Source organism: Vanellus vanellus, assembly GCF_965231255.1.
Source record: "Vanellus vanellus genome assembly, chromosome: 2".
NCBI classification, from domain to species: Eukaryota; Metazoa; Chordata; class Aves; order Charadriiformes; family Charadriidae; genus Vanellus; species Vanellus vanellus.
The window spans coordinates 28,477,911-28,500,918 of record NC_138906.1 but is presented as its reverse complement, the minus strand read 5'-3'; the positions used below and the strand labels follow the sequence as shown (position 1 = coordinate 28,500,918).

Here is a 23,008-nt window from a genome sequence, read left to right as displayed (position 1 = left end):
ATCTTACTTGATTTTTGAACGCTTTTGAATAAAACTTGGTTGTAAGCACAACCCCTTATTATTGCTTAAATTTGCCTTCACGATACATGTGTGAGCCATTTATCTGTGTTCCAAGAATACTTGTAACTCAACACACATTTTAAAATAAAATATTTTATGGTGAGTCTCAACTCTGCTTTTGTGGCAAAAGCATTTCCTAACTCAATATATGCTCTACAGGAGCTTTATGATGGCAAAAGTAAACCTACTGGAAAATCTACCTGGATAACTACATGACACAAAACCTAGTTCCATATTTCTCACTCTGGGCTACAGTAGGTTTTAACTGCATGAAAGAGGTACTGGATTTGTTTTCTGTATGAAATCTATAGTGAAACATAGGGATCTCAAGATAGGAGTACAAAGTACCAACCCTACCCCGCTCTACCCAGAAAAAACTAAGTGACTCAATAGCCATGCTGAAATGTGAGAGTTGGTAACAAAGATGTATTTCTCTTTGTCTAGAACCCTGAGAATCTCAGAGCAGCTGTTAAAGGCTGCTGAAATCAAAGGAAATTATTTTATAGGCACCAGTGGAATATTCCTTACTGTACCACTTCACCCACATACTTCAGGCAGTTGCCAGCTCCTCCCGCTCTGGTCACGTACTTGAAAATGAGATACGGGATTAACACCCATCATGGAGCAAATGGGGAAGTACACAAACAACCTAATGCAGCAGCCCTAAAAGGGCTTAAGCAGATAATAACTCTGAAACTTAACAAAGTCACAAAAATGTCAATATGGTTCTGATTTCACTGCAAGGAAACGAGGACAGATGTGATAACTGTGTAAAGAATCCCAGGTAACTGCTTTCTTTAGCAGAGCCAGCTTTCCTGGACAGTCTAGGGAAAGACTTTTTCTTACTTTTCCTCAAGTTCCACCTGTGATGCTAGTCTCCCTTTAAAAACATGAGTAGAATCAACTGTCTGAAAGACGGCCAAACAGATGCAATAGTTTGTCCTGTAACTAGTTTAACAAAATAATGTACAGTAATGAGCTCCTTGTGATTACAGCTTCAAGCTCTCCAATCCTGTGCTGCAAATTTACTTTATATTTTATTACAATCAAATAATAAATCATTGATTTACAGTTTATATCTGTTTACTCACAGTGCAAGAAGAATATGACCTGGAAGAGATTAATGGGGGAAAAAAAAAAAAAAGAAATAATGGAAGGTGGATGAGAAGCTGCTTCTTTCACAACCAAAGGCACAAAGGGCATTCTCAATAAGCCAGGTAAGCAACAAATGTGGTTGTTAGAGAATATTTATGACAGCGGCAACTGTGTAACATCACTGAAGCATGCACAATAGGAGCAAGCTTTCTAGAAAATATATCCACAAAAGAGACATGCAGTTAGGTCTAACTATCAATCATCTGGACATGTGAATAAATCTATAGTCAGCGGTCCATGTTCTGTTAAAATCAACTTCTACCATACAGAAAACTTGCTGCCCAGTAAATAAGCTGTAAGACCACAGAAGCTAAAGTACATTATACGTACTATCGCAATAATAATATCTCAACTACTAGACCAGCAAAGGTTTGAATATTTTCATCTTACAGAGAGTAAAGTGTATTTACAATGACTGGTTATATTCTCTGGTTAAGTTATATAGGTTTAAGATCCCACCACGCTGAAACAATCAGATTTTTGTGTGTTTGTTTGGGTTTTTATTTCATTTCATAATTCATGTTCTTTAAATCAGTGGTTACTGATCCACAAAAGCACATCTATATGGACTATTTAAGTCTCCTCTCCCCTGGAAGTGTGTGTATAACTCCCATTAATGCTAATGGGCATAAAGCACACGCATTGAGGAGAAAATAGACCCCTCACTGTGAAAATAAATGTGTTCAGTTATTTTCAGACACGATGCTGAAATCAAACAACTAAAAGTACGTACTCTAAGGAGATAACATTATATAGCCCAACTGAAAACATCACCATTATTTTTAACTCCCTGGTCATGGACCCTGCCACGTTCCTCATGCTTCTGCCATTTCCAGTGTCATAAACACTATGACTGGATAACATATCAAAAAGGGCCAAATCCTAAATTCTTACACAAGCAAAACAGGCCTGATCTTACACTCCTTGCCTTCACAAAGGATAAAAGGTTAGGCATCATTTTCACTTAGGCCATATAATGTTTTCTCTTTACACCATATGGGTTAATAGCAGCAGTAAACTTTTCTGTTCTCTAGAATAGTTCCTTAAACTGCGATGAATCTACCAAAGTATAAAGTCCTATCACTTAAATTTTTTTCCTTAATGATTTGATATCCTTATGTTTTCTGCTGTGATCAAAATTCATGGAGTCAATTCTGTCTGTTCAAACAGGGAAGAAAAATTGCTTATAAAATAATGTGAAATCCAAAGACACTGTGCTTTATTATAATACAAATGTAATCACAATTTTTTCTGATGGAACCAATGTTTTATGATTTTACAGCAGATCTAATGTGATACTTGGAACAGTCATGAGAAAAGAAAGGTTTTAAAAAGGCTGCAAAGTAAGTGGAGCATTAATGTTTTTGGCAAGTGTATTTAGGGTCTTTGTAAAGTGGCCTGCTGACTTTCTAATGCGAGTAATCACACCCATCTTCCCAAATCAGAGATATGCACCTTGCAAGTAAGTGGATGCTACTGAGTTATCAGTCAGGCAGGGATGAGTTCTTCCAGTGATGAGGCCTTTTCAGAAGTTGATGCTGTAGGAGATGGGTTGAGTGCTATTGCTGAAAGGTCAACTGTCGCAGCTTAGTGTCAGGCTTTGCAATACTGCTGGGTCAAATATGAAAGCTACATGCTACACAGTCCAGCTCACAGCCCCTTGCCCTCAGCTCACTCATCTACTCTCCCACTGACTCAGTTCATGGAGAAAACTACCCCAAGGACAACAAAACAACAACAACAAAATATCTATCTGCTGATCTACCTCCCCACAATGTGGGAGCTGATGAGCACTGTTACTGGCACAAAAATTGGGCAATGAGGGATATGGCTAGGGATGGCATGCTGGCAGGGGCAGAAGGACCGCCCCCTTTAAACTGTCAGACCAGCCCTGTCATATCCAAGAATCAAACCCATACAAAAAAGACAGTCAAAGGAGGATCCCGGATGAGCCAAGGAACTGGCTGGTGTCTGTACACTGAAGTAAAGAGAGTGCCTTGTTACTGCCAGACGCTTCCAACAGTGCATGTTCATGCTGTGAATCTCCCGTGCGTCATGCCTGAGGACAGCTAAGCACGGAATAACTCATCAGAGAGCTCTTTATGGACTGGCACAGAGGGTTAGTGACCAAAGAGGCTGTTAGAAGCCCTCAGTTCCAGCCTCTTGAGCTGCAAAGTATTCCCACATCTCACTTAAGGCTTTATATTGAGAAGAGTTGTGCTAGAGATTATATGAGCACCCTTCTTTTTTAAACCAGAAAAAGCCACTAACAACACAGCAGCCCCTGGTAGTATCCAAAGCTGTTGCAGCCCAGCCCACCTCTCCTAAATTTGGTACAGGAATTACTGCAGACTGATACTGCCAAAGTGAACCAGGCAACAAATTAATGAGCTCCCCCATTCATTACAGAGGAGGAGGAGGGGTGGCAATGGCCCATGACCTGTCAGCAGCCACGTGGATGGACATCCATCTGTTTGCATAAGCGTGCATGGAGCTGACCTGGAGATGCTGGGGCTCTGCACTGGCAGGGCATGCAACATCCGTGAAGCGAAACATTTTATGTAACACTGATCTGGACTCACACAATTAAATACTGTCGAATTACTCTCTTTTCTCTATTCCTTCTCAAGTAATAGAAGCCTGTCTTTCTTTCTGATCTGAGTGTATCACTGTGACTCATTTTGCAAGTTGAAGTCTGATTATACAGAGGAAAGGCCAAAAACTTATATATTACTTCTTCTGCATAGAACACTAAATCTATTTTCTCCTGGGTGAGAGCTTGCAGGGATAAACAATCCTATGAATGATTTGGTGTATGATATGCAAAAAGAGACATTTCTACAGGCCGTCTAGACTCCCAGACAAGATCAGACTGCACTGTCATCAAAGACATTTCCATAGCATGTCATAACACTTGGAAGACAGAAAAAACACCTTTTTGGAACAGTCATGCAAAAATGAAAAATAAATAAAAACAGCCTGACCTGCCAGTGTCATCGTGGAAATCTGAACACAGTAACCTTAGACAATTTAGAAATTATGCTAACAATAAGGCAAGAAGTTTCAGCAAACATTTGTGAGGAAAGGCAACTCCTGCACAAGTGAATGCAATCCAAAAATATGAGTCATGCACAAGCAATTTTGCTATGGGCCATAAAATCACTTTATGAGAGTTACAGATAATTCTGTATGTATTCTATAATGTTTCCCTACCGTGTAGAGATGGATATCTCAGTATCCTATCACAGATAATGATGGAAAACAAATTCTCTACATAAAAGCTGATTGCTCAGAGATTCACCCTTAACTCTTCCAAAGAATTGTAATGCTGACAGAACACTTTATACCGTATTCATCAACAAAGAGGCAGATTCCGTCAGTGCCAAACACACTGCAGTTTAGATAGTTTTTATAAGATGTAGCAGGGTGAATTGAGAGCAGCCTTAGACACAGAATACGCATCCTGCTATTTCTCAGCACCTACATACTCTTTTATCACACAAGCACCTACCATCCTCCACAATGACACCTCTCATTTCCTCCTGTTAGTACTTTTGCACATATTCAGACATATTCAGCATTATTCAGTATTAAAAGAACGAATGTGTTCTGTACATGTCACGCTGAGAAAAATCTACAGCATTAAGCCAGTCACGAAATAAGAGACACTGGAGGATAAAGGGTGAACCCTTCAGAACCAACTTCAGAACAACACAGATTCTTTTTGCACCTCTATTTTCCTCTTTATGATCCTTTGTAACTTTTTCCAACTGTACCCACAGAACCATTAAAAAAAAAAGTTTTAAAAACACTGAAAACTTTCAAAAAGACTTCTCTCATGAGACTTTAAATAGTTAACTCTTTTGCAAGGTAGCTTTATGACTAACACACTGTTGGCAACCCAAAATCAACAGGGACTCCACTGAAAGAAATCTGGCTTGTTCTTTGGAGGTGTCCTACTCATGTGTTACAATACATGACCTTTTCTCAAACTTGGATGTGGCATTCTCCAGGAGCCAAGCTTTAAAAAACCCCAAAACAGTAATAATACCTCTCCAACATCATAGATCCATATGCGACCTTCCGAATCACCAACTGCTACCTCCTTCCCAGCCTGGGCCCAGCGGACACGGTTGAGAGCAGAAGCTCCTTCTATGGTGACACTGGCTGTGGGAACCTGTCAAAAGAATAGGAACGGGAAGGACAATCAAATCACGCTGCCTGCAAACCCAGGGGTCAGTTTTGAATGTCCTGCTTAGCTGGATGAGTCACAAGTCCCTTAGCATTGCTGGAAGTAACATACAACCCTCATCGGAGCGGGGAGAAAAAAAAGGGTTGATTGTTTCTTTGATCACATGTGCTAAAAAGAAGAAAGTGTAAGAGATTTCTTGGAATGAGCAGGGAAGACTTTTCCACAGTGAAGGGCAGTAAATGAAACAGTTTTTTCCCCTTAACCTCAGAAACATGCAAAATCACATCTGCTTCTTTCTCAAAAGTCACAGACTTATGACCAAGAACCAACTGAGAGTAGGACTTGACTTCAGACCAGCCCTGGCTTCTGGTCTCTGTCTTGGGCCCAGATAACCTGACGGTTGGCAGACACATCCCTGTATTCATGCTGATGAATCCTTTAAATCCATACTCACCTCTGTGGCTAGATGCAGGGGTCAAAACTTAGGTATTATGTCAGAAAAGTTCTGAGCTAATCACTTCAGAGTGAGGACACGGCAGAAGTGAGAGCAGCTGAGCTGACATTTAGGAACTCCTACAATATATTCCCACAATTCTCTTTTACATCCCCAGGAGACAACTTCTGCTTTAAATACACCTGGATGCTGTCTAATTCCGTCCGTCCCATCCCGTGTCGTGTGTCATCCCCCCCCCCCCCCCGCCCCAAGTCAACCAACTTAACAAGTGATCCAGAAGAATACATAAAGATTCTGGTTAATGTGTGGGATGAATAAAGCAATGAATACGATCTTATGAGAAGTATTTGTAATCTACACTGGAATGAGGGCAACAAAAGATGCTGCAGGAGGAAGGAACCATGTGGGTGTTTGTCCCAGATAGGTAGATCACTCAGTTGATTTAGGTCACCTCATAAGACAAATGACGGTAACCTGCAAGTCTGCTAATGCTCCACCCAGCTGCCTTTAGCAGGAGAACCTGCCTGAGCACAGAGCCTGTAGCTTGGCATGAAGGTTTTCCAAATAAGGCTTTTTAGCTTTAATGCTTTTTAGGTCAGGGCAAACAGGATAGGATAGCTGCAAAAGCAGCTCCTCCACCAGATCCATCTGTGGGAACAGGTCTCGGTCACACAGTGAGATAGGGACAAGGGAGCGTCCTGGGATCTATATATGGACGTGGAATTGGAGAGCTGTCCAGGCAAGAAGAGGTAGTTGGACAGAACCAGTCTGGGCTACCTCCGGAGGAGTGACAGGTACTCCTTCTGTCCTTACTGTCAGCACAATGCAGTAGAAGCAGGAAGAAAGCAGCTTGAAGGTGGTATGAAAGCCTGGTCTGAACACTGACAAACTGACAAGATTAACTAAAACAGTATTTTGCTGACTTCATCTGGGTTCTCTGGCTGTAGCTTTATATTGTAGTTGTGAGATAGGTCCAAAGATCCAGGAGAAAAAGAATTTTAAAACAAACATTGTATAGTTCCCATGCCAATCTCCTTCTCCTCAGCTCTAATGCCTTCAGCGTGTCACACAAGATGAGTGACAGCAGGACGCTGAACCTTTGCAGACTTCCTGAGACTCTCGTTACAGCTGCAGCGTGTGCGCAGCCATGCCAGCAGCAGGACGAGGACCGGGAAGCAGGGCTGCTTGCCTTGCCCCTCTCCCCTGGAGACTCCCTGCTCCTCCTCCTCCTCCTCCTCTCTGACCCTGACACAAGGCTGCGAAACCAAACTGGCACCTTCAGCCTGCCAAGCTAAAGCGTCACCTCCACAAAGGGCTCCACGGTAGCGTCCTCAGCCCCACATGTGAAATGCAAGAGGATTTTGTTTGCAAAATGATGTAGAAATAATGCTGGATAGCAATCAGAAAGCAGATACCACCCCCCTTAAGAAGTCATTCAAATGCAAATAAGATACTGGACTCATCTCCCCATTGTGCAAGGCCTAGGTCCTGTCCAAGGCAGTATTACCCAAAAAAGCTGGCATGCTCTATCTCCTCACCCCAAGCCTGTTACTGCTTAGTGGGCAAGAATCAAGGGCCTAAATCTGACATGGGGTCATCAATCCATGATAAAAATCACAGTAGAAAACAAGTTAGTTTTACTCCTGTGATCATTGATTTCTTAAAAAAAAAAAAAAAAAAAAAAAAGCGCGCTATTTTAATTCCAGCCAAAATTAATTTCGTAACATTTGGAAATGGGTTTCTTCAAACAACAACTAAATGCCACATTTTAGAGGACTAATCCACTAACCAGCTATGTTTCTCAAAAAACTGTAGATCAAAGATATTTGTTTTATATACAAATATACACAGTGTATATTTAAGGCACTGAATTTTCACAAAATCTTTCAGAAGGCTGAACTCTAGAGCTGGGTTTTTTTTTTTTGTTAATACAGCATTCTTTCAGTGTTCCACATAAAAACAAGCAGCATGCATGCCGCAGACATAAGACACAACCCATGCTTTTTTTCAAAGTCCGATGGTTTTGTAAAATCCTGTTACTATTCCACAAAGCTATCTAACAAAATAAAAAGCAATAACGAAACAGTCTTTAAATGTCTAAATAAAAAGCCTTTTCTCCAGTAACACGGAGAGAAATTTAGTCACACCATAGTATCTTAAAATAGATTTGTCTGCTCTCAGTAGTGATAGGTTAAATTACACATGCCTATTTTAGATTTCAAAGATAAGAGTTTATTTTATAATGGTAGCATTATGTTTTTAAAATCACATTCGAAATACTTTATAAATTCACTGAAGTTGGTACTTTTAACAATTTTGAAATGAGATTTTAACAGGTAACTGATTAAACAAGATGCAGTCAGAAAAACCTGCATGATAAGAATATACTTTTTATTTTTTTACTTTTATTGCTTACGTAGTGTCAAAACTTGCTTGCAAATACATCTATTATCTGTTTCTAGAAATAGACACCATCTTCACACTTTCAAAGCTAAGATACGGCATGCAAAAAAACCCAACAAACATTGGACTGGTATATAACACAGCAGAAATAAGCAATTTTGCAAGTCAGCTTAGTATCAGTTCATAGATAAATAAGACTCATCAATAAATCAGAGATCTTCTCCAATCTTGATCACAAAAGAAATGTTACGGAAACATAGTTAAGAAGTTGCTTTCCTGACACTATCTGCAAACCTCGCTATACTGACCCATAAAAATAATATTCAGTTTGCTAAAGAATGAAGAAGTAAGGAAGGATTTTTTGCCTTTTAAGGGTATTTTTTATATTAATTTATCAAATACAAAATAAAACGTGATGACTTTCATTGCTATTACAAAAACAATTTCTGGTATCCAAAGATCAACATGAAGCACACAAACACCCTTGTTACTTTACACTGACATTTTGAGAACAATTAGATTGATTTAATCCATGGTACAGTCAAATGCTTTTAGTTATTTTGATCAGAAAGCATATTGCTCTCGGGAGAAATGCTTTTAATAGATATGGGGAGTAACATTAGTGGAAACTGTGTTACAGTTCAACAATTTGAAGGCAGTGTATCGTAACTAAACCCAGGTATTTTCTTAATTGATTTACAAAATAATACCTAAATAATAATGTGGCTTATTTCCCAAATTAAACAAAAGCAGATCTCATTAATAACAATCATATCTAGTTCTTACACAGAGATTTTTATCAATAGCTAGCAGTTAAACGCATTAATATACCTGTCGTTTTCTACTGTCTTCACAAACACTTTGGCATCACGTATCTGACATCTAAAAGTAATAATGATCTAAAAAATAGGTGTTTCGAAATTTCTTATTACAAAGGCAAAAGTGCTGACAAGGACTTTTTCTTAGCAAATAGCAGTGCAGACTTAAACTGTGTGATCACTTACAGAAATCTTGAAAATTATAAACTAATTATGACCTACCAGATAGAGGGTGAAAGCAAAAAACGATCACTTTCAGTTACCATGTTTAAGAAAACTGCTTACAGTTCTTTCACTGGTACTTTTGCTGCTTCTCCTGCATAACAAAACTTCACATCTATTCAGAATCTGCCAGTTTATAATTTCTAGAGATTTTTTTATTTGTTTCATCGGTGCTCAATAAGGAAAACAAATGGTATTTCTGCCTCCAGAGACGCAAATTCAATTCTCTTAAAAATACAAAGCCTGGATACCATGGAAATAATTCCAGTGTGATCCTTACACGAGAGCTGATTTTGACCTCTCAGAATGGAAATCATTTGTGAAATCAGGAGTGGCCTTGCATGCAGAAGAAAAGCAGGATCAAGCTTGAAATAATTTTTTTTTTCTGATGTTCCTATGTATTTATATATAAACACACTGAAAATGTATCAGCAGTTTTCTACATACAGCCTTGTTATTGATGGGAATGGGATCAAGCGGTCCATACAAATTTTTTGGAAAGAAATTATGGTCTCATTGAGTTAAATGGCAAAACATCAGTTGATTTCAAGCAGAGCAGGATTTCAGCCCTGGTATTTGGGGGGAAAGGGTTATTTTTTTTTTCTTCTTAAAATGCTGGGATTTATGCTCTGTGTTTAAGCCTGCATTAATGAGAACACCTGAAGGATATGTCCCTCCCTTCCCAAAATAAATTCTGAGGAGACTCCTCCTGTATATCCTCCAGCTGTATGTGCTCTAATTAAAAAGGCTGCGCTGCTTCCTGCTCAGAGCACTTCAAAAGGCCTCACTGCTCCCCTTGACAATGCAGCGCCCGGTGCTGGTTCCTCTTACCTGTCCGTGCTTATTTATGGCATGCACCGCTCACTGGAAGCCATAAACTGTGCCCGTATTTTACTCTCGCTGAAATGTACAGCATGTTTATGTGAAAGGCATATTAATTATCAAACTAATCTTAAAAAAAAAATTGTAAAAAGTAGGGTGTATGGGGGGGTGGAAATACTGCCACTTGCTCTTTGCTCCTCTTTTTTTTTTTTTTGAAATAACAAGAAACTGCCAGTTACTATTTTTTTACAGTCTGTTTGTTCTCAATTTTACACGGAATTAAGTAAAAATATGAAAGACTTCAGTTGTGGAAAAATATTCATGCTGAATACTGATTGCTGGCCATCTAAGATTGACCTCAAATGACACGACAGGTTTTCTCAAAACCATTTCTGGAGGAAACTCACATCCAGAAAAAAATTGTATTAATGTAAGTCCGCAGCACTTTTTAAAACCTGAAATAATAGGAGGGAAAAGGGATGTTTGGCACGTGTAGAAAACTGCTTTTTAAAAATTACAGAATTTAGCATTCTCAATCTTTGCAAAATCCTCTCTGATGAATCCTTTCTCGTCAGTGAAACTCAAAAGGTGTGACGTTTTTCTCCCTACGGTCCCCGCTAGTTTTAACAGCGATGGAAAGAAAACTTGTTATTTTTCATATGTGTTCGTGCCTTTAAGTTTCACGGCAAATTTTAAAGAGGAAAAAAAAGGTGAGGTTACAAAATCACCAATAACATATGAAAGAGATGCCCTGTGCTTAAAAAAACAACCCCGAAGCGGAGTCGCTAGCGCCGCAGAAAGGCGGGAGGGGAGGGAAGGCGCAGGGACACGCCGGGCTCCGCACAGGCCGGAGGCGCTGGTAGCGGCCTCGCACCTTACAGTCCCACAGGATTTGGAGCAGAGGATTAAACACGAAGGGAAACGAAGTCTCCCACCCGAACACCAAGCACCTCCCGAGCGCGGGAGGCCGGGAGGCGCTGCCCGGCGCCTGGGGCCCACGCCGCAGGGCCTGCGGCCGGGCCGCCAAGGTGTGACCGCCCGGGCGACGGCAGGCATCCGCACCGCGGCCGCCCGAGCGCCCGGCTGAAACGCGGTGTGCCAGAAACGGGGAAGATGGAGGGCGAGGGGGGAAGGGGACTCTTTGCCAAAGTCGGCACCGCGGCTATTTATTTGCGTTGGCTTTCTGCCGGGGGTGCCACAGTCGGCCCTCCCCACCCCTGACAGGTACCCGAGAGCTGCGGGCCCGCCGCTGGGCGAGGCGGGAAGGAGGGCGGGACTTGGGGGGGGGGGGGCGGCGAGGCGCCCCCGGCAGCGGGCTCTGCCCTCCCGCGCCGCGCCCCGGGCCGGGCTCCCCGCGCCCTGAGGGAGCCCGGTGCGCCCCCCTGGGAGGGACGGAGGGGGGTTACTCGGCAGCGCCGCTCCGCCGCCGGCCCTCACAGGGTTAAGGTCTTGCCCGGCGCCCCGCCACCCGCCCTCGCCTCCCCGCCGCCGGGCCGCCTCACCTCGGTGTCGTTATTCAGGTTCCACAGATCCAGGCGCCCCATCCCGTCCACGCAGGCGAAGAGCGCGGGATGCACTGGCGACCACATGACATCGTAGACATAGTCGGCATTGTCTTCAAAGGAGTAGAGCGGCTTGTTGTGCTGTAAAGCAGAGAGAAGCATGAAGACTTCGTGGCGCTAGTGCTGCCTGGGGCTGTCTGGCGAGTCTAATTAAAAACTTTGCACATTTACAAAGTGTCATAAAACTTCCCCAGATGAAAGGTCCTCGCGAAGGGTGGGACTGCGCTTTAATGGGGCAACAACTGTCCGGTGGGATAAAACGAGATGCCCGGCGTGAGGGGTGTGGGAGGCGCGGGGGTGACGGGGCGCGGGGTAGGGGGGAGCGTCGGCCTCTCTCGCCCGGTACCCCCGGCGGCGGCGCCGCGGTGGAGGGGGGTGTGTGTGGAGGAGGGTGCGGGAGGCAGGCGGGCACCGCCGCGGCCGCCCGAGCCCACCGCGCGCTTGCGGCCGCAGCCGGTGGAGGATCGTGAGAGCGGCGGGCAGCGGCGCGGCGCCCTCCGCGCCCTTCCGCGCACCGCGGGCGGCGGCTGCCACCTAGCGGCGGGCAGGGCCACCCTCCCCCACACACACACGGCCTCGGCCCAGAGCGTCGCCTCGGAGGCCCCCCGGCTTCCCGCCACCGGTCCCGCGGCGCTGTGGGGGCGCCGGGCCCGGCTCGGCCCGACCCGACCCGGGCGGCAGCGAAGAGTGTCATCTGCCGCAGGAAGTCGAAGGGAAGTTAGGAAGTACACCAGGAATAAAGTGTAATTGTCCGCCATGAATTATTCATCGCGCCTGGCTTGCCTAATTTTTGCATAATGGCTTCGCTAATCCCCGATCAATTAATGGAAAATGAAATTTGAATGATAATGAAAACTCCAGAGATTAAAGGAATTAAGTATTCTCATGGCTTGTGACAGAAATCTAAACAACGGGGCTTCTCGGAGGGTCCCCCTGCCTCCCTCCGCCGCCAGCTGCCTGCCGCGGCCCGGCTGCCCCCCCGGCGAGCGGGGCAGGGCGGCACCGGGGCCCGCAGCCCCCGCCCGGCCCCTCACGGGGGCTTCTGCCGTGACGAGCAGCCACCGAGGGTGCCTCTGTGAATGCCGAAGTCGAAGGAACACCTCGGTCAGGCCCCTCCAGGAACGCGCCCCCCTTCACCTCACAAAGGGGACGCCATCGCGAAGGCCTCGATGCCTTACGGAGCCGTGTGTTATTTTTTTCCGGAAAGCGCAACGACTGATTGAAATTACTATATCGCTTTTCTCTGGTATACTATTAATTCAGAGCAATAAAGCGGCCGGTTTAATCTCTTATTTGCAGCTGGGCCCTGGCCAGTTTCGGTGCTGGTCCTCCTGCCCTGCCTGGTGCTTGGTGGGGTGTTGGCAGCTCAGCGCGTGGACGGGTGTGAGATTTGATTATGTGACTTCGTCTTTTGAAAAAATACTGAAAATACAAAGGGATTGATTCTATCGGCTAGTTTTCCCTCTACTTGAATTAATGAAAGACGCTTTGAATGATTACAGGATCAGGTCCCAAATTTTCATAACTGGCCTAGTGCTTTTTTGTGTATTTCCTAAAAACAGCAAACGTTTTGTGTGACAGCAAAACAAAATTAGAACTTGAGCTCATTACCTCAAATTTATACATTTTTATTTTTCTTCCAAAGCTGGAGTTTTGCAAAAGAAAAGGGAAAAAAAATTACAAGACTATTTTCTTACCTAAGCAAGGTCTTGTTCTCCAAACACATGTGCATCTGCTTAGTATATTACCAATACCAGTGGAGTTACTTACACGTGTTAATGGAATTACCTACATGCCTGTGCTAAAGCATTTGCAGGGTTGAGGGCCAAATGAAGACTAAGCTTTTGAAGAGGCAGAGGTATTTCATAGGAAATATCCAAGTGAATCCTTACAGCTTTGAGCTGGAAAACAGCATTTAGAGTAGGCCATACAGATCCACAACGTCTGTCTGCTGTATTGAGTATTTTCACTGAAAACATCTAATTTCGGTTCAAAGACATCAACCGTTTAAATGCTGGAAAAGGGCATTGAACACAATAGTGTACCAAAGGGAAAGGAAATGTGATCGATTGCTAGATGGCTGGTATTTTTCTTACTCGTGGGAAATATGCTGCACATATACCACTGTAACATTTAATGCCATGGGAGAAGTAACAAAATTCTACGGAAGTAAGAGGACTATTAAGATATCAGTCAATACAGGGCAGATTTCAATCAGCATTTCCTTTTTGTCAACATCTCAAAACCTGTTTTGATCTTATTTTGAGTGTGACACTTTTTTAATGCTCCTTTTAGTTTTGCCTGTTTATTTTTTCCAATTCATGCCTAAAGACCCAGACATTACAAGGAAGGGTCAGGAGATTTGGTTCGAGTCTCTTGCTGTTCACATGCTGTAGTCTCTGACAAATAGCTTTACCTGATGTGCCTCAGTTTCCCTGTTAGCAAAATAAAAGCACTTGGGAGTGCTGGTATTTGAGGTGAAAAGCATAGCAGATATGCAGTGTGCATTGTCTTTACCATAACAGTGGAAATAGTCAGATAGGAAGTTGGAGGGAAAATCTGGACAACAGGAATAATACGGCTTTTGAGAAAGATCTCAGATATGCAAGGAATGACACACAAATGAATGGAGATGAATAGGGAGTGGAGCACTGTAAGGAAATAGAAAATTGCAGCCATGTGAGCAGCCCAAGCAAAAGGCAAGATCAACTGCAGTGTGGCTGGAGAAATGGGGAGAAAGACCTCTGATATGGCACCGCCAGGCAGTGGTAGTGGAGCTGAGCTACAGCCCCCCCCAGTAGATCTGCCCTCCCAGTTTGAATAGCGTTCAGTAGGGGAAAATAAAGTATCTCCCATACTATATCTTTTTGTCCGGCACCCTCTAACTAGAGAAGAACCTAATGACTGCATCAAGCCAGGCTGAAGGTCTCTCTTGCTTAGCATCCCGTCTTCAACAGTAAGAGTGAGTGACCTCTTCTAAAAGCTGACATTTCATCCTGGTCTGATTTTGCCCACTGAGAGCAGTTACGTTGATTTCACTGTGAAGACTCCATTTGTAAGGTGAAGTGTGTATGTAAATGTTTGCAGGACTTCCTTACTGTAAGCCTTGTAACTAAGGGCCCAGGCATGCAGATTCTTTTAATGTAAGGATTTATGAGTAAGGACTGATACCAACCACTTTTAGAAAATGTTGAAATGTGGAACCGTGTAAAGGTCACTTTAAAGCAGTTTTAAATTACCAAAACTTCAGACTTACACAATCTATAACTAACATATGGCTATTATTATAAAACAACTGAAATTTAAACTTGATGAGCTTTCATTCTTAAATATCAACCCACTCTGTTATTCAATAGAACAGAATAAATAGTTTAAAGCAGTATCTTCAGACAAACTTGGGCCAAATCTACTTATTACTGAAAAGGGGAGTTTGAGGTGAAAATGTGGCCCTACTGAATCAATGAAGTTTTGCCATTGATTTCAGTAAGACAGGATTTGAGCATTTAGTGGGAAAACTGAAAAAGCCAACCCCAGGATGCATGGTTTTGCCTAATTTATTTAACCATGTCGTCATAATCTATTGTTCACCCTCAGTGTTTGTATACAGGCATTGTTTAAAAGAACAATGCAGAGCGAACATTTTAAATACATGGGAGCTGTCTAGGAATTAGCACTTGTCTATGAAATAAGAAATTCCCCTAAATAACTACTACATATTTATATAAGAGTTGCTTTTTTCCACATATAAATTTGACCACTCTATTCCACTTCTTATTTGCATAGAAGAATTTTCTTTAATCCAAGAGGCGCCACACATAAAGTAGCTAATTATCCATATACAGGAATGTATACGTATCCACAGGTTTTAACTAGCATCTGACTTCTGAAAAGCCAGGGAAAAAGCTATTGGCTTTGCCTGTTTCATGAAAGGAGCGTTTTACAGGTTGGCACAATTTCTGTGGGTGTCAGCTCCACCTAAAGGTACTTCCCTAGACTGTACCTTCAGCAGTACAGGTGTATGGTGACACCACATACTCTGTTGTCTCCCCTTCTTTCTTTCCACTCCATTGTCTTCCATTCTAAGGACAATAAGCCAAACCTGTACTTCTGGCTCATGCTGTACTAACAGCAGACATGAGTGTTGAGCGGTATTATAACTTGATTCAAGCCAATTTGATGTTTCTAGGTGTGCAGCAAATAAAACAGATTCATTAGTCCTTGGCATAGAAACTTTCTGAACAAGCTGATGTGTTTGTTTAGGCTCAAGCTCTGGCTCTCAGGCACTTGGAAAGAGCAGAGCCGGAGTGGTCCTGAGCAGAGTGGCTGCTCTTGTTTCTGGCCCTTGAACAAACCAGGGAATAGGGGATTGGAACTAGTCCTTTCCAACCCAAACCATTCTATGAATCTATGAATTTGGTCCCTATGGGGACCTATGGGACCAAATATTGTATAAATATTCTATAAATACTCTTTATTCTTTAAAAAAACATAAAACCTACAAAATGGTGTCAAAGGAAGACATCTCTTCCAGAATAGATAACACATACGGAAGCGAAACTCTGCTGTCGTTATTAATGCAAGTGCTATGGTGTCATAGAATCATAGAATGGTTTAGGTTGGAAGGGACCTTAAAGATCATCTAGTTCCAACCCCCCTGCCGTGGGCAGGGACACCTCCCACTGGACCAGGTGTCCCCATCCCGGTCACACTGACCAGAGGGATGCAAAAGAAACTGAGACAGAGCATAGGGTGTGGGACTTACAGTCAGGTTACGATCTGAGCTCTTTCATTGTTTTATAGACCCTAGCTGCCAGGCCCAGTCTCCTTCACCTTGAGAGACATCTTACTACTTTGCTGAATCCAGGTTCATCTTTTCCTTTCTGACCATGCCACTTAGCTAGGCCAACCCAAAAGATGCAGACAGTATAAGGGGAAGCTAAAAGCTGCTGGGAATTTTGAGGCAAATACTCCTCTAGTCAGCTTTATCCTGGTCTTGACCTTTTCTCCTTCAATGGTCTCCTTCCTGGGACACCAGCTGTTAGCTCTGTGGGGTTACTTGTCCATACCTCTTGTGGTGGGGAGTAAATTCTCTGCTGCATATAAAGCTCTATCTACCCTTGTATCCCGTCGTGTTCTCCATTTGTATGGAGTCAGTGGCCCTGTTTTTTATTCAGACTGATTGATCTCCGTGGGAATTTTGCCAATTCTGGACTGCCATGTTTCTCCCAAATCTGTTTTTGAATAGTTATGATAATTTAGAATAATCCAATACTTCCTACTTTAATACTATACTTACGGGACTCGATTTGATTCAGATTATGCTAGCTTTTAAAAGCTACAGCAATCCCAGGAACTGTTATGAGATGCCATAAATCAGAGGCGCCAGTTACAGGTGGTACATTGCTGACGGCTCAGCAAAGCCTGTCCGCATTCTCCCCGAAGGGTATCATTATCCCACAGACCCCGACACTATACAACTCACAACTTGCAGTCTGCTCCACTTTTTCCAGGACTAGCCAGACCTTCAACCATGGCAATGGGAAAGCAAAAGGGGGATGTTTACACTCCTCAGCTTTAGCCACCTAATGTCACTGGCTAACTGAGGTGCCCTAAATTGAGTTACATGAGTAACTTCACCTGTCTTTAAATTCTTTCTGGCAGTCAGATTTAGTGCTGAATCACAGCTGACCCTCTGGGGCTCAATGGACATTTCACCGGGCTATGACCTAGGTACGTGTTGTGTTATCTCACTGTCAGATGATTATTAGGTAACTGAATCAAGTCTAACCTGCATTTTTGGGCAAAGGAACAGGCTTCATGTTTAGATTCGGTAACAACAGAGGGAAAGAAATGAGTGTGGAAATGATCCCTATGCTCTTCACAGCCCTGTTTTATTTAAGTACTGTAGTATTACTATGCTGATTGGTTTTTGGCACCCTGAAAGTTGCAGAAAGTCAAGGCAGAAAACTGTTCACTTTTAGAAATGATTGTTCTTGCAGAGATGCTGAAACTGTTGCCTCTCTTAATTGCCAATAATAAAAGAAAGTCCAATATTTTTGCATAAACATGTGGGAATTATTATAGGTGGAGGAGGGGACAAGGGTGAGATTGAAAAGAAAGGGGCTCTGAGCACAGACCAAGTCTGGAGATAACATGATGATTACATTTTTGTGGTTTCCTTCAAAGTCAAAGCGTCATGGGTGAGCATACAAGAAGGAAGCAAAGGAAAAAAGGTTTGATGATTGGCACAGGCGGTTTTAATGAGAACCGATCCTAATGTCTAATACTGTGGCATGGGGAAAAAAATAAATGAAAGAACTTGGGAAGTCAGACATCACCTGACTTTCAGGAGTGTCAGAAAGTCAGACAGCAGAGCTTTCAGGGTCTGTGGAGATAGCCTGGAAGCTATACTGACAGGTAAACTGCTTATTTGGTTAATCCTCCTTAACTGTTTAAGTCCTCTGCAGAGATGCGACACCTTCAGGCTGTGTTGCTAGACTTCAGTTCGTTTTGGTCTTCCAGCTCTCTTGTACCCTGCTTTTCCACTTACTTGATGGAAAAAGACCTTTTTATTTTCTGAAGAAAAAAAAGCAGAAAGTCTGGCATGCCTCTTCACCACTGCATATTAGCCGAGGAACTATTTTCAGTGAGTCTGATATAAATGTGTATTACTTGATATCTAATGTAAATTTAAATGAATTAATGATATCTGCTTGCGACAGATGAACTAATGAACTTTACAAACATCAGAAGGTATGTAATGCGTTGAAACTCTACAAAACAGGCTTAAGAAAGATTTTATGAAGAAGATAACATGCAGACTGTATTATAGTGAGACACCAGGGAGGACAGCGTTCCCCAGATAGCTCTTCTTCTCAGTTCCTACTGGCCAGGCTGGTGTATGCTTGTTTCTGTGTTTTAGATCATCCAGTTTCATTCCCAGTCTGGAGCCCCTCTTACCCCACACTTTCCAGAGTTGTGCCTACAGGTTTCCAGTGCTTGAGGTTTAATACCTTCCACCCCACTCGCCCACACTAAGCTGGATGTAGTGTGGATAGCAACAGTGGAGAAGCCTGTACAGGTATTTGCCATTTGTTCTGTATTTCCTCAGACTGCTGACTTCATTGCTAAATGTTAATCAAGTTTTCCACCTTTTATTTAAAACATGTTTTAAGTAAGCCAGCACTTCTTCCTATCCTTCTATGCATTTCAGTCACGAGATTTCTTTAGAAATACTATCATTTGCTTTTGGAATTTCTACCTACTTCTAAAGGTGGCTCAGTTTCTTCTTTTAAGAAGCCAAAAACACTATATAAGGTCTTATTGCCCCTGCCTAGCAAACTGATTCAGAGTTTCTGTAGCTCATACTCCTGCCTTTGTATTACTATATTCCTGGATTTTTTTCAGAGAAGCACTCGGGGGACTTGCTAAGAAATACGAGCCAGGTATGGTTTTGCTAGACGGCTGGAAGAATCACCAAATCCTGGTCAGAGGAAACACTGAAAAAGCACAGATTTGATCTTCTACTTCCAGTTGTCACTCCCTGTTTAAATCCCACATAGGTGGGAACAGGAGGCAAAGCTCGAGAGTGAGTGGGATGCTTTGGGAGAAGCTGGATGACTGTGCTAGTGCTCTCCTGTCATGCAGGAGAGGTAGCGGCACACACTTAGGTCTCAAACGTACTCCTGTTGGAGTCAATGGGACTGATCTCCCTGCTTCGGGCCTCAAGTTGTTAAAGAGAGGTAGTTTAGCTCAAATTGCGAGGTGAGGAGGGGAGCGGGATAATGTAGCTGTGGTTTCAGGGGGTTGTTTCCCACCCCTGTGACTCTGATGGGAACATTCAGTATGAGGCCCTTGAAAATCGAATTTTTCTTTTTAGTCAAAAATGCTGCTGCATCACAGGGTACCCAGCCCAGCATTGCATGTGGATTTGGCAAATTACTATGCTTTCAGGCGACTCTGCTGCTGCCGTTCCAGCTGCCAGGAAGAGCAGGCAGGGGCGTGGGGAACATTGCAGGACAGCTGACGCGGCCTGATGTTACAGCACCGTCTGCTCAACAGTCAAGATTAGTATTTGTAGCTGCTGCCACCAGGATGCCCACAGAGTTTTCATGGGTCAGCAGGCAGTGATTTTGAGGCTAATTGAAGAGAACTCCATCTTCTAGGATTTTGAATACAGTTCCTTTTTTTTTAACTGATAACAGAAGTCAGTCACATAGCAGAGAAAGGATGACTGCATGAAGCAGGTGGGAGAAGATTTCCATTAGGGAAGAAGTCCTGGACTTTTTATATTGATAATTTTCCTGAAATGTTTCACTATTACATGCGAGCCCAATCCTCCAGCGTAATTTGGCAACAGCACAGTCAGTGGGAGGTTTGCATTTTGATTTCAGGGGAAAGAGGAATCACGACTTTGTTTTGTACAGATTATATGAGCTCCTGAAATCCAGTTCTGCTTTCTATGTGCAAATAAAGCTTTCACTGGCTACAGCTGGATTTATGTTCGGGTTTTCTGAAATAGCATTCAGCCCACTGAGTTTTTCAGAACAGCCTCGGTACTTTAGATGACTGTTTTATTTTTATGTGTGTGTGTGCGCGCCATTCTTTATGAAACGTTTCACAAAGAAGCAGCGTGGTTCTTGTGAGTAAATGAAGTGTGTCGGACAGCTGAAGAATATTTTCCTATCAATTTTCAAATATGGCTACACCGAAAACCAAAATCATGAGAGACATTTCATGTGAAGAACTTGGGGCTGATTTCAAGCCACCTGACTTCACTTTGGTTTTGCTCTTTAAAATTACCTAGAAAATACCATAATCTTCTTTTTTGTACTGCTGGATGAGGGCCAGACCTCTGGCTCCAGAGGTAAAGGGCAAAAACTAAAAAAATCCTGTCTGAACAGGCAACTCCACCCTCTTCCCCAAGTCAGCTTGGCCTTTTGACAGAAAGTGAGCTCTGAAGCAAATTCATTCATTGCCTTGTTTTTGGACAAAACTCAAAATTCTGAACTCACACCACAGAGAGACCGTTTCCATGAAATCCAGCATGCTATTTTATCACCCTTTGTCTTTCCCTATAATCAGATAAAATTAGCATTTGGACAGTGATTAATCAGATTATTTAATTGCTTTTATCAAAGAGAAAATGCAGCATTGTCAAAGGAAGGTGATTGCCTTATGAGCAGAGTCAAGAAGGAGCTCCATGTTGTGATGCAGCGGTGGGGGGGAGGGAGGGGGAGGTTCTAGCCAGGTATCCAAAATAAAAGGGCTTAAATCATCCCCTGAGATAGACATTTGAGCCCCACCAAAATCAATGATGGGAGGGAGGGATTAGTAAAGGATACGACAGACATGGAGACAAGAAAATAGTCAGAGCTGTGTGTATTCAGTCCACCTACTTCTGAAATAGACTAAAGTTTTGGTTTCTTTCACAGTACATTGTTTCTTTTCTTCTTTCTCTTCTTGATGTTATTCCTTATGCCTCCCTAAACTCTCCAGGCCCCTTTGAGATCACCCACCATGGCACTAGAGACAGATGCAGATTGCATCCAGATTCAGTGGGGTGGTATGTGCAAAAAGCCAGAGGTCCTGACACCCCTATGATTTGGTTTAGCATCTGGTCAGAGCACAGTCTGGCTGTCTTCTGCTTGTATCGTAGCTTTTCTGGCTGCAGAATCAAGGTATAGCTCTGTGTGTGTGGTGTTGGATAAAGAGGCTGATTCCTTCCTGGTGGTGGTTTAGGAGAAGCCAGAATAAGAAGACAGACCCAGGAGCTCAGATGTGCCACTACATCTGCCAGGTTAGACACAACCTGAGGCTGTCCAGATGCAAGAAAGCCACCAAAAGCTACAACAACTAATTATCTGCCAGACCTGGGCTCCTGTGTAGTCAGTGGTGGGAAGTAATGGTGGTACCTCCAAGAGATGTCTAATGTATGCATTGCAATTACTTCTTTCCAGTGGCTGCATAAGAAACCAAAGTATGGAAGCCCATAATAATAAAGGACCCAGGAGGATCCTACTTCATATGCAGTAAGAGTCATCTAAAATATCTCATGTGCTAATGTGAGAAGACTGAATATGGCCCAAAGAATTTAGGAAAGCTTAGAAAATAACATTAAGAATGAACAGGTTCAAGACTGAAAGTAGTGATGCTTTCTAAATTTCACTAAGTCCGGCTCTCATCTACACTTTGAGTGTATGCAAGATAAGGTACATGAGTAACCTCTGCATTTCACCAGTCCATTTCACTGCTGGAGACCAGTCTGATCCTGTTACAAACCGGAGAAGTAGGGCTGGCCCCAAGTGGACAAAACTGGTTTTCATCAGGAAGTGTCAGCACATTAAAATCAAAGCTTTACTCTGAGAAGATCCTACTTTCAGTGAAACCGGAGCTGTTCATAGGCACAAGATACAGCTCAGAGCAAAATGGCAAGATCATCACAGCATTTCCTCCCCTTAGGCAAGACACATGTTCCAGTCCTATTCAGGCAGACCTTTGCAGCGTGGCTTGGTGCCCAAACCACTGGCTTACAGGATACTCTTTTGGAGTTCCTACAATCCTTGTAAGTAACTGCATATTCACAGGAATAGGAATATCTTCTGTAAGACAGGGAAATGCTATATACCATTAACGAGTAACATCAGTGTCTCTGATCTGTGATCCACTCTTATCACCTGCCGTGGGACCTTGCTACAACAAGTCATTGACTCCAGCATTTCCAATTACAGTTAAAACAATTTTCATGAGGGAGAATTCACCAAGTTGTTGTAATAGTTCACTAAGTTTACTGTCCTTTTATCATGACTATATGTTTGACTACACTTCTATTTGGTTCTTTAACTTCAGACAATGCTATCTAGAACACAAGAGGCTCTTGCTCACCCACTTAAGGTGATTGAAATTATACTAGAAAAAAATCTGAGCCAGTAACCAGGTATCTTGATATGCGGTATTTGTAATGTAAAAATAGTCAGTCCTTAATTTTAAAAAAAGTGACGACCTGACCCTGTTATTTTAGTAAACTTTAAAAATTGCCCATTTGTGAGTTTATTGTTTTCTTGGTGACTAATTCACACAACCATGTAATACTCTGATTCATTCTGCTACACCATTTTTCATCATAGTAAGTTTGGTCTATCAAGTTGATCCTATCAGATCCTATCAGCCAGGCTTTTGGGGAAGGGGATTGGAGGTGGGGTGGGAAGGGATAGACGTACCTATCTTTAGCAACACCACCACCACCACCACATCCTTCTTTGCATTGTTCTAGTGATAGGCTTCAGCTTGACCTCTGAGGAGATGTTCTTCAACCTCTAGA

At 42.8% G+C, this 23,008-nt stretch overlaps 1 protein-coding gene across 1 annotated transcript in view; it reads right to left on the bottom strand.

Moving 5' to 3' along the window:
• DYNC1I1 (dynein cytoplasmic 1 intermediate chain 1) overlaps nucleotides 1-23,008 on the bottom strand; it is a 216,369-nt gene that overhangs the window by 16,240 nt on the left and 177,121 nt on the right. The window contains exons 15-16 of the mRNA XM_082479264.1: nucleotides 11,629-11,769; nucleotides 5,267-5,392 (exon numbers count right to left, since the gene is read on the bottom strand). Coding sequence (XP_082335390.1) covers nucleotides 5,267-5,392; nucleotides 11,629-11,769 — 267 coding nt within the window. The remainder of the gene's footprint in view (nucleotides 1-5,266; nucleotides 5,393-11,628; nucleotides 11,770-23,008) is intronic.